The sequence below is a fragment of the Bombus affinis genome, chromosome 10 (genome assembly GCF_024516045.1).
Source record: "Bombus affinis isolate iyBomAffi1 chromosome 10, iyBomAffi1.2, whole genome shotgun sequence".
Classification (NCBI taxonomy): Eukaryota; Metazoa; Arthropoda; class Insecta; order Hymenoptera; family Apidae; genus Bombus; species Bombus affinis.
The window spans coordinates 1,065,466-1,078,457 of record NC_066353.1 but is presented as its reverse complement, the minus strand read 5'-3'; the positions used below and the strand labels follow the sequence as shown (position 1 = coordinate 1,078,457).

The window sequence follows — 12,992 nt, the reverse complement described above, 5'->3', positions numbered from 1 at the left end:
ACAATATGATAATATATTTATTGGTTAAATAATGTGGTAGAATATCAAAGTTTAGGAGTTGTGGGGTTCCATTTAATACAATACCTGTATGACTCTTTCATAGAACATCACGTTCTATTCTGCAAACTATTATATGTAGTATATGTAATATATAATAGTATATGTAACATAACAACTATACTTTTAACATACAATACTATTTCTTCCACCTTAAACATTCAAAATAATCTCTATTTTGTTTACCATGTTAAATTGCGCCTTGAATTGGACCTTGAACCATCCATGAATTAACAATACTACAATATACAAAATATGAATATTATATTTCCAGTATTAAATCAAGTACAAAATATACACATTACGAAGATTAATGATGAAAAGTGACTGTACATTTTTTATGAAAACAAAGAATGGTAGAACGCGAAAAGCTCGTAGCCATCATCAGCGGTCTAAGCAACGCTGAATGAACCGTCCGGGGACTAGGGCACAACATTCGCGGGTATCAAAGCGAGCGAGTAGGTGTGCAGACACGCCGAACGTAATAGTAACCTTGGCTTAGCGATGGTCACGTTATGGTAACGTCTATGACACGTTCCCACGTAGTCGCGTGTCACGTTCTCGCTTACGATCGCCTCACGTGACCATGGAGAAGGGGGAGGACTCAATGAGCCTCGTCATCGGGGCGTTTTTATCTCGAAACGCTCCGTTTTTTCCGAAGCAACTCGTCAGGAATTTCGATCATCTGCCAAATTTCTTTTCCTTTTCTTATATTTTCTTCTTCTTTCCTTTTTTTTTGTTTCTTTTTTTTTTGAGAAACTTTAGTGATGTAGCAAAAGATTATTTTCATCGAAACCTTTTTTATTCTTTATGAGAGGTTATAAGAATTCTTTCTTTCCTTTTCTGGAGGCGTTGAAGTGTACGAAAATGATGATAGAAAGTGTGGGAGTGTGATGTGAAAACTTTTTATTTCTCAAGAGGCTAGAGATAACTACGATGGCTACAGAAAGTATTTGCATCTCATCATTGTATTGACTGTAGCATTTACATACTATGTAGCTAATTGGATCCAAATATATGAGTAGAACTTAATCAGATAACATTTCGATAAAGAATAAGGATTCGTGCAAGTACATTTTGTAGCCATTGTATATTCTTTTTGTTTCTGAATGTTGAAATGTTCGTCCCGAAAAGCGTAAGAGTGTGTAAAGTGAAAATGATCGTTGTGCGAAGATATGGATGAGAGACGAATTACAAAGATATTAACTGTCTTATAGATTTAGTTGTAAAACGACTGATTTGAATATCGTGTTGTGTCTTTCTGTTGCAGATCGTACAAATCAACCGCCTTCTAACAAGCCACATTAACCTCAAGTGATTTCTATTTTCTTACGAAACGCGAAAGAAGTAATTAGTGTGTTTATATCGACGTAAAACAAAGAAAGAAAGGAAGAAAGCGAAAAGAAAGAAGAAAGATATTCCAAGAGCTTAAGTTCAGAAGAAGACAAAGCATTAAGAGGTATAGTATCTAATTAGTGTACAAAGTATATCTGAAATAAAAAAAAGAAAAAATAAAAAAAAGTCCGCCAGTGCCAAATCGAAAGACGAAACGAAAGAAAAAAAAACGAAAAAGGAAAGGAAACAGAGTAAGAAAGCAAAAAAACGGAGAAACGCGTTTAACACGATTGTTGTACGTTTAAGAGCAGATTTAAAAAAAAAAAGACAAACGAAACAAAAGGTAAAAAAGAAGAAAGAAGAAGTAAAAACCGTAAACCAAAGAATCTACCATTTCTTTTTTTCTACTAATCACTCAGCGAGCTAACGATATACTCACTAACCAGCTAGACGAGCGGCGATCTCTTCGCGAACAGATTTAATTAGAAGAAGAAAAAAAAGCGCAAGACAGAAGCATACGAAATAAGTAAATGAAAAAATCTGACCGACAAAGTTTTCTAAGCTTATAATAAACAAATTTTACGTGATAGGCAAACTAAAAGTAAGGGTAGACGTTCTTTTTTTTAAAAAAACAAAAAAAAAAAGAAAAAAGGAGAAAAAAGTAAAACAGATGCACCTACTCTTAAAGAGCGCGTATGAGAATATCTAATTAAGGAAAGAAGAAGAGTCCCATCCAAAGCGAAAGACAGACGGAGAGAACGCAGGCCGCCCTATATATCCGGAAAAGGGGACTCGCATATAATTACTCCCAGAGAAACCGATCTACTTCAGTTCGTAGCCTAAACCTGTTGAGTACAAACGACAGAAATAGAGTTATAGAGAGCGAGAGAGAGAGCGAGAGCGTACGTACGAACGAGAGAACGAGAGCAAGTGAGAATAACGACAAGAGTGAACGCGAAAGAGGAACGAAGAAAAGCTCTAAACGAGAGGCAAGAGGAAGAAATTCAGGAAAGTCACACATACACGCTGATACACATCGATACAAACCGATACACACGAAAAAGAAACACATACACCGAGACAACGCAAAGGTACGAAGCTAGAAAGAAAGGCAACACCAGCAGAGAAAACACACCAGAAGAATCGTTAGGAGAAACCCGCGTTTCAGTATCGACCAACGGAAGGTTTGAGGCACGGAAAGGCATCGATAGAGAAAGAATATTCGACCCGTTCTCCCAGATGTCACGGTGCTGTGGAAACGAGTCCCGAGCACGCGTCGAGCAAAGCGGATAATCCCGATAACGAGCGTCCAGTCACGATCGTGGAAAAACGAACGTCTATAAAATCACCCGATAGAGGAAACAAGATCGAAAGATTGGAAATTCGTGTGCGTATACAGCCGCATACGCACCGTATATTCTTTCGTGCTGTCGTTGATTTCGTCCCGGACCAGTGTCAAAAACATAGTATTCTCGGAAGCAGAAAAGTAACACGACCTCCTGCGTGCAGGGGGTTCACGTCGAGATGACGTGGCGGGGAAGATGAGCGCCGAGGTAACGAAGGAGGTCGTCGCCACCGAGAGGGTAACAGGAAGCCCTCCGGCGGCGGTCGCGACCTCGCCGAGCTCGGTCGGTCCAGGTGATCCGGCGCGTCACCTGCCGCCATTCAGCAGCTTCGCCGGGGACAACGCGATGGACAGCTCGACAACACTGACTACCCTTCACTCCCAGGACGTTGGACTCGGTCTGACATCCTCCTGGGACTACTACGAGGGACTGACGGGTCGCTTGATCGATTCACGGGGTGAGGTGGTTCTCGCCAGCCAGTACAGGCCATGGGAGTCGAAGAATGCCGTTGGTGGCGGTGCGCCGACCGCCGCGCCAGCCGCCGAAGGTCTGCCCAGCTTCGCGAGTCAATTTACGGCTCCTAGCGAGGCAGAGCCTCAATTAACCGCGCTCACGCCATTGTCGCCAGCCTCGATATCGCACTCTCCACCTGTCACGTCGGCGGTCGGCCTGCCTAGCTTCCACACGCTCGGCACGCCGCTCCCAGCCCCGCATCCGCATAGAGGCAGCGTCGGTTATCCTTTGGTACCGGCTCCCGTTCAAGCTAGAGAGGTGCCGGCGCTTCAACAGCAGCTACTCGACGAAAGGCACATTCAGTTGCTGGGTTCCAGTCCGGTGCAGGCGTTCCCGCCTCCGCCTCCTGGACATCCTCATCACACGGTGTTGACCGTGGTGAAGCCAGAGTATCCTCAGTTGCATCACGCCAATTTCCAGAACCCGATGTCCACGGTGCTTGACTCGTCACCTACATCCAGGCCGATCGGCATCGACGGCAGGAAAAAAGAGCGTAGAAAAATGCGAGCCGGCTCGATGGAGTCCGAAGACAGCGCTGGCGCCGGAAATGTCGAGAGTTCCGGGCAAGTAGCCGCGGTTTCATCCACTGCGAACAGAGGGGCCCATCACCTTGGTGGCGGCATGGCTGACGCCGACGGTGACGGCGGACTCAGCGACAAACCGGCTAAGAAGAAACGCAAGAGGTGCGGCGAGTGCATCGGATGTCAACGCAAGGACAATTGCGGAGATTGCGCGCCATGCCGCAACGACAAGAGCCATCAGATCTGCAAAATGAGGCGGTGCGAGAAACTCACCGAGAAAAAGGTTAGTATGTTTTATCAATCAATTTCGTTTTCATCGACGAAGCTTGGAATTTTCACGATCACTTATCGATGGTATATGCGAAATCCTTTCGTGATTAGCGATATGCGAAGATCGTTCGGCACCCAAAGTGAATTTAAACTTAATCTAATTAGAATGAAATATACGTAGAACAATCAACAGCCTTATATAGAGCAGATATTAGTTACCAACATTTACTATTTTAATTATCAAAGTATATTTTTCTGATTGAAGCACGTTGAAACGATCGAAACGTGATATTTCTTTAAACGGGTCTTTCGTAATTTATTAAACAGTCCCTAAATCATAGATCGTTTGTAATCATTTCTTTACTGAAGACTTCTCCCCTTTAAAAAAACACATCGGCGCGTAAAACACTCGACAAGTTACAAATTCGCTCTGACTGGATTCACTTTCGTTGGAAGAGGAATCCTGTTGCGCCGCACGCGTTCGCGCCCGCGTAACTGGAGTAATTCCGCGAGAACGAGCGGATCGAAGGGGCGATGAAACGAGCGCGAAAATGAAGGTGGTCGGCACGCGACATCGTTCGTAGGGTGGGGTTGGTTGTCGGCCCATGTTTCCCTTGAAATTCGTGAAAATCCAGGTGCACGCGGCGCCCGCTGGGAGAAAGGGGTGGCGCACGGATGCCAGGATAGGATAAACACTGGCATACAGCCGCGTTATAGAACGCTCCGTGTATATATAGATAGAGGCTGAACTTGGCCCCGATGCCTGAATGTGCCGAGAATCCCAGAGGGAAATACAGAAATACAGATAACCGAGGTGGTTTATTATTGTAACGACATTGAATAGGGGGTTGGTGGGTTGACTGGCTCGTTGGCTGGCTGGCTGGCTGGCTGTTCGGCTGTTCAGTTGCTTTTCCTAGCGACGGATTCGAACTGTGTTCAAAAACGAGCGTTGTAAAATTTGTTCTCCTATATTTTCCCTCTCCTGGTTTTTATTCCTAAGAAATTGTTGCGCTTTATGAATTTTTATTAAACTTGAGTGAATTTTTAAATCAGAAGGAATATTATCGAGAGCTGGTGACTCTATAATGTCGAACAAGTATTTTTATTAAATATTTAAAAGGAGAGATTGATCAATTTAGATGTTTGAAAGACAATGTTAGTTTTTGTTAACATGGAACAAATGTTTAAAAAAGGAGACTGATCAGTTTAGATTCTTAAAATAGGAAGAAGCTTTTCTCGCGATTTTTTGTTGAAACAACGGGAATGATTTACTTCCTTTTATTTATCAGAGACGTTGCGCTGCAAGTGGAGGTTATCGTCAATTATGCATTTGCAATGCTACGGTTCAATTGTTTGATACCAAGGAGCTACACATATGAAAATTATTAAAAAAAGAAGGAGACTGTGACGTTCACGTTGATACAACAGAAAATTACATGCCATTCTAACAACATCGATTTACCAATAACTTGCCGCAAGTTGATTATACCGAATGTACTGCTCCTCGACTACCGATTCCGATTAGAACAGAAAATTGTATTCTTCGCCGTAAGAACACGGTCGCAATTTATTTGCAATCGCAATTCATCTCGCAAGAGACTGAGTTAAATATTCTCAAACCCATTTAAATTTTCTCGAAACATCTGCAATAAAAATTTCCCAGAAGTACTACTAAGTAATCATCGAACAATTATTAAAATTATATTAACGAAGCAATAAAATTTCTCAAACATATAGACAAACGATTATCAAAATAGTGAACGTTTTCAATCCCTCTACAAAATCCATACGATAGCAGATATTTAAAATATCTTTAATTGCTTCAATTCGATAAGATAGTCATCGAAAAGTAAAACAAACTCCAAACAAATTTCGAAACCCAGGTTTAACCTTTATCGAAAAAAAAGTACGCTTGAGAACGATTCGATTCGATAGGATAATGGCATCGAAAGCGAGAACGAGCCACGAGTAGACGTGGAGAGTTCGTTTTGAAAACTCGAATGCATGAGGTCATTGTACTCCGACGCGAGTCAATTTAATGGCAAAGTCGCGGGCAAGCGTGTACAGAGCGGTGTGCAACAAACAGCCGCGCGGCGTCGCCGTCTCGTAAGCAGCTCCGCTTATCGTAGGGCAAGTTCAAGGCTCGTCGCGGGTCATAATAATCGCGTATCGAACTCAGACTCGTTCAGAAACAAACGTGTTGTTTGCTGCCGATACGGCCTAGCGCTACTTCTCTCTTTCTCCTTTCTCTCCTTTGCTTTCATCTCTTTCTCTCTCTCTCTCTTTTTCTCTCTCTTCTCGTCACGATAAAACATGCTCGCCTAACAATTAAAACGAATCGATTCGTTCCTCGACAAGCAAAGTTTTCTCATACTAATCACGTGAAAATCGAGAAGTCGTAGTATTTCATTTAAACAATATTTTTTTACTCGATCTTTCTTTTCTTGCGTAAGATTTTTTGTCCTTTCTCTTCCTTTTCTTTATTTTCTGTGTGAAATGGAACTGCGATAAGAAAAACATTCAGATCAATGTTCGGCAGAGAATCGAACGGTCGGTCGTTGATACTGATAAGAGGAATGTGTTCTATGAAACGCGTTTGTCCGTTAGGGATTCTAGAGATGTGGGTGTAAATTGAGTAATGTTAGCTGTTCTTACCAATCGTCCAGCTAGATCAGCCATTTTCCATCGTATCATTCATAGTCAATAACGCTTCTCTCTCGCGTTTCAGTAACAGCAATTTCGCTGCATTATAGAAACTCAATAGTACCCTAACATATATTCAATGCTTTTTAGCGATTATAACATGATATACGTTCGAAAAATTTTGTTTAAATATTTCGAAAAATATTGAATCAAACTTCTTTCTCAGCTTTCGTAATAAATTACAACTGGATGGAATTGTAAAACAGTTAAACTTCCTAAGTTTCTTAGAACCTCTTAAGTTTCATATGTCGGACGTACCAAGGAGCGGCATTTTACTGGAAAGTTCAACAGATCGACGATGATTTTCACGAGTCGTCGACTCGTAGTTGCTTCTTGTCTTTATCGTGCCACTTTCCGAGAGCTGACCTTAAGTGAGTCACTGACAGCTATTATCGTGACTTTCACGGACAGCCGTGCGTAGGCAGAGCGCATCTCGTGATGAGCCGCGATTAAACGAGAAAATTGTTGTTCCGCTCGATGATAGCCTGTCGAGTGCAAATAATATGCGATTCTTGAAATCGATCACTGAATAACCCGTCACCGTATATGCATCACCTTCGTTGCTCCATTATGCCGCGACAATGACAACCAATTATGTTAAACTCCTCTATGTTCTACGCCTTGCTAGAACAGGGACGCGACGTCTCTGCCCTCCAACATTTCATAATAATCGCGACAGGCAGTTGAAACTGGGGCATCCCGATTTTTTCGACTTCTGACCCTTGTAGCAGGAAAAAGAACATCCTTATTTTGTGATTTTAATTAGCTAAGAATTATAAGAACGTATAAAGTAGTTTTAATAACAAATTTAAATCTTCTACCAAATAGTTTTTATCTCTATCCCATTAGAAAACTAGCAAAAAAAAATATAAATAGCACAGAATTGGCGTTTTATAGAAATAATTGAATAAAAAATGATCGTGCTATAATATCGCGATAGTATTAGAATCGTTAGATGATTATGACAATTAAAATTCCAAATGTCAAATAGTCATGTGTAATTCTAAATTCTGTGCCAGTTTTGATTTAAAACAACGAACAAGATGCACATATAACACTCCTCTAAACATTTCGTGATCTTTACGAGCACATTGAGACAGCGTCGACCGGTTAGGAGTTGCGGGACGACGCACGACAAAGGCAAGGTAAAAAAAGAAAAAAAAAAGAAAAACGAGAGGAATGGGAAGAGATGCTCGGATGATAGATGGGCAGCGGCACGAGTCGAAGGCCCCGACCGGTATACAAGCATTGCCGTCACAACAACCCACACCATCGCGGATCTTAACACCCTCTTTATCCCGAGGGAAGGCTCACCCCCCGTGTCTTTCTGCTCGCGAAACAGGAGGCCACCCTCGAGTTCATCGTACACCTGGCTGCTGTCGAGAGGCCATCCGCGATGCCCCAATTTTTATCGCCTTTCTCGCTGTTTTGACCCGTTTCATGACCGAGGGTAAAGGATTTTAACCCCTCAAATTCCTCCACAAGTTCTTCTCCCTTTTCTTTTTTTCACTTTCGTTTGCATCTTTTTCTGTTCTGTCAAACGAATACGTGTATTACTCGAATAAACAAGAAGCCTGATTCCGTCTGGAATTGAAGATGAAAGACGAAATCGCGATCGTGCAATTGAGCTACGTCCTCGGATATCGGTTAACCCTTTGAAGTATTTTCTTCTCTTCCTTCCTTTTCTTCCGAGTAAAAAAAAAAGAACGGGATGTAAAGGTTTTCTGAAATGGAAAAAGAAGATAATTTTGATGGATTTGAGGTCGAAAATTGAAGAACAAATCGCTATTATGCGATTGGTGTAATGGTTTTCCATCGAACAACCCTTTGAAACATTTTCTTTCGTTTCCTTTTCTTTCGCATGAAAACTTGTATTTCCCGGATTGAATGAAAGAGAAAGTTGGTCTCGGATAGTTTGAAGTTGAAAGTCGGAGACGGAATTGCGATCGTGCAACTGGCATGATATCCTCGCCCTCCGACATCGATCAACCCTTGAAAACGTTTGTCACTTGCCGGGTTTCGCTGCAATTGGATCGATACGTATACTCTGCGGAGGAGAAGTATCCCTATGCGCGAACCGGTTAATTGGCTGCATTGTCGCCTTTTTATGCCAAGGTTGCAACGATAAGTTATCGAGGGAGGTGGGTCGAGGCGCGAGGAATTTTATTAGACGTTGATCTTACGAAGGGAAATAATTCCAGAAGCTAAGAATGGAGAAGTCGGCTTTGGTCTTTGCTTTTGTTTTCAATATGATTCAGTGGAACTATTTGGTATTGCTGTCCGCACCGTAAAGAATGTTTCATTTTAAATCGTAGAATTTCAAGAGCTGACTTTTTCGGAACTGCAGATATAATTCAATTCCCTTCCTTTTCACTATCAAAAATAGGAGACAATTTCATATTAAAGATTTCATTCGTATTCGTAAAAACCATTACTTTCTTTCCCTTTCTGCCTTGCGTCTTGCGTCTTACCGTGTTAAAAACGTAAGATATAACATTAGAAATATGAAGAATATATATTATATATACTCGATATATACTACTTGCTGTAAAGACAAAATTGTGAAAAGAAGGATACATTAAGGCGTTAATTAGCATTTAAATGCAATAGTAAATACAATCGTCTATAAATACTTTTCGTAGCCACTGTATATAAACAACCACTTGTGGAACACCCTGTAGGTATTTACTACGTCGTTGCTACAATAACAAGAAAGACGGATAGTCCGGAGGCAACCGAAAGAAGTGTCAACGCCCACGCCGCCTCTTGCGCGGTATTACGTCGTGTTACGTCGCCGGGAGCGGCGATTCACACGTGCCGGTTGGGAATCGCGCGTTGGAACCGCCGGGGGCAGCGATCTTCAACGAAGATCGCATCAGTGACGTGCGATACGCGGCGCGTTTTGCGGTCTCTTTTGCGGTCGAGTTTTCGCGCGATTCATCGCTACACTAATGGCATCGCTGGAAAATTTTATACGTGACCTACGCGAACGAAGGCACACGCAGCAGGTTCTAGAAATCACTGGACATCATGGGCGGAGCACGACATGAAGATCAAGCAGTGGGGACCACAGTTGAATCAGCCTGGAGCAAACGGGCAATAGGTGACCTCACTGACAACGTGCTTGTCCATGCGCTCCGCCCATGTTTTGTCACGATTTCTGTCCTAAATATTGGTATGAATTTAAGAAATGATACAGAAACTGGGAACGTTCATGCGAATTCACATTTTTGGAAAGTGGAAAATATTGTTTTGTGTACATGTGATATATAAATGCTGCACATATTTACACGTACGAAATTCTCATCAACGATAACAATTTTTGCAGACAGTTAATCTGCAAAATACCAGCTACCAGCGTCATACGCATATGTGTGACGTTTACGGATTAATTGTGATAGAATTTTAAGACACGAGACAAACGGATATATTATAATTGACGGGTTCTTGATTAAAAAGAATACAAATTGCACGCGATATTGTTGGGGTATGATATATACACATCATCTTCGCCAAATAGTGTTTCAAGTTTTATATACAATAAGTAGTTCAATTTATTATAGTATAAAAAATATCATCACACGCTTAGACAAATGAATGGTATGATTTGATCAACAAAAGAATTTAAAATCGTATCTATGCACCGTGAAACCTATGCATTCCAATCCATTACAATCCGATTCCTCACACGGTGCTTCAACTTCGCCAGCAATCCACGGATCATGCCGCTCCATTTCCAAACACATAACCCATTCCATCCTAATCATCATAATCATCAATCACCCTCCCTATTGCAATCAAACAAAAGCACCCTATCAATGTCACCCGGCATCCAGCCGAAACATAGTCATCGTTCAATTTCCTCTGCGATCAAGTAAAGTCAACAAATCATGAAACACGTTTCGTTTTCGCTTTCCAAGGCCGTGGAAAAGTGAATGAGCCGTTTCTCAACGTCTTCCCAGGCCCGAGTAGAGTTGATTGGCCTGATGTACGATAACCCTGAGGCAATTGCAGCCGGTTATCGGACACGGTTATCGGTTCGACGAGTGAAACGCGCGCGAATCGTCGGATCCGACGCCGTCCAGTAACCGAACACTCGCCGGATCCTCTTTCTCTCCTCTTTGCTACCGTTGACAGGCTTCGTACAGTTCGATTTATCGAGAAACCGGAACCGAAAAGCCCGCCCAATGCCGATTATTCGGTTCGCGTTCGAACCAGAGGGAGAATCACCCCTTTCCGCGGATCGATCCAGACCAATCGACCCATTCGTCTACCATTCGATGTTCTTTTCTTTCGCGGTGGATGAGGTTGCCGATGATGGATGAATAAGAGGATTTTCTTTGTAATTTTCTTTGAACTTTTTATAAGAGAATGACGTGGAATGGTAATAAGGAAGAGTTTTTCGATGGTTTGGAACGAGGACTTGATTCGTGAGATTATGCATTCTAGTTTAAAGTCATATTCATCATTAAGACTTCAATTTATCGAAATATGGAATTCAGATTATTCTTCTTATGGTTATTAAAGTATGATAATTTTGCAAATTAAAATTTTAGCATGATTAGACTCAGATAAATTCTATAGATTTAAGCAAATAATATAATAATATATTTAAGCAAATTTAAAAGATTAATAATTCTAGCGTTAGTGGAGCGACTATTGAGAAAGTTTTGTACTTTTTCCCTTTGTATAAAAATACCAGAGCAGCATAGGCAAACGAGTAACGATAATTACTTGATGATAAATCTACAAACACGTTTTTTAAACCAATTTTTTTACTTTTACTATTGCTACAGTCCCCATTTAAATACGCGAGATTTGCCATGATTCCTCTTCGTTTAGGCTTATGTGTATTATATACGTCATATATTTACTAAAGCGTATAATCGTTCAATAGTGGTATTATCACTTTAGCATTGCAAGTATCGAACATTTGTTAAATTAAATCTCTATTAACGATCTTTGGGAAACATAGAAAATTATTCAAGCTCTCATTCATTAAATACGATTGGAAGCAGCCTCTCTACCATTTCTATAAAATATTTTACAACTTTGTTTTATTCGTATATCATAATTCCGTAGAACCTTCACTCTCAATCCTTATTTAGCTTTTACTCGATTTAGGATTAAAGTGGATCGCATCAGGGTTAAACGATCCCACAAATCGGTTGACGCGACGAAAAGTCGATTTTCGGAAGAGGCGGAAAAAAATTCAATTCCATTCGTGTAGCAAATGAAGCGAGCGATTAAAGAGCGTTTCGATTCGACGTCGGCGCTTTCGCGTTTTCACCGTTTTTTTTTTTTTGTTGGCAAAAGGGAGGCGCCGAGGTGCGCCCGCGCGCCTATTTCGTCGTAATAATGGATATTGAGAGCCTGCCGGGGCACAAGGGATCGATCGAGCCGCGGAAGTCGAAAAATTCGTCCCACTTCCTGACCGCCTCTCGGCGAAACGTCTCGCAACGGTGAACTACTCCCTGCCCTTGCCTCCTTTGCTCGGGTTTCTTGCTTTCTCTCGTGCTCCTTCTTCGCTCCTTTCCTTTATAAAATCCCCCGACATCGTCCCATTCTATTTTTTAGTCACTTCCACTTTTTCCTACCACTTTACGACCATTTTAGGAACCATTAATGATATTTAGCAGACAAAGAATAGAACAAAAGAAAGTTCGTATAGTCCAAAATTAAATGATATGTCAAACTGTTCTGATATACCACTTATGATCTAACAATACCAGTTAAAGATTTAAGAAAAAAAGGAACATCTTACAAATGTACTGTATAGTCTTACAACTAAAAGGAATTTATTCGCGTTACTGTATAATTTTGATCTCAATCGGGAATCTAACTAACCATAATTATAAGGAAAACTGTACCTCTAACATCAGTAAAAAAATCATCTTTGAAAAGGAATAACTTATAGAACGAAGAACTTGTTCACCTTGTCGCGTAATTTTCATCTCGTTCAGAAAACACGGAAGATGTGAACAGATTGCTCGCTTCATTCCGTTCATTTTGCGAAAGGAAAAGTCGATTAATCGTCGCCCAGGACAATTGACTCGATTAAGAGACGCGGACTTAACATTTCGTATAAATTAACACAACCTCCCCTTTCCTTCCACTCTCCTCCCCTTTTCCCTTTCTATCTTGGTAAAAGGGAAAACGGTGAAAACTCGATTTTCCTGGAAGAGAGGCAGGCGCGAAGACGTTGCGACAGCGAAATCGCGCGAGTAACGATCGACCCGGCCACCTT

At 41.4% G+C, this 12,992-nt stretch overlaps 1 protein-coding gene across 5 annotated transcripts in view; it reads left to right on the top strand.

The window, feature by feature from the left end:
• LOC126921330 (DNA N6-methyl adenine demethylase-like) overlaps nt 1–12,992 on the top strand; it is a 143,684-nt gene that overhangs the window by 14,205 nt on the left and 116,487 nt on the right. For all 5 annotated transcript variants that reach the window (XM_050732824.1, XM_050732821.1, XM_050732820.1 and 2 more), the window contains one exon: nt 1,328–4,055. In XM_050732824.1, coding sequence (XP_050588781.1) covers nt 2,934–4,055 — 1,122 coding nt within the window. In that variant the 5' untranslated portion in view covers nt 1,328–2,933. The remainder of the gene's footprint in view (nt 1–1,327; nt 4,056–12,992) is intronic.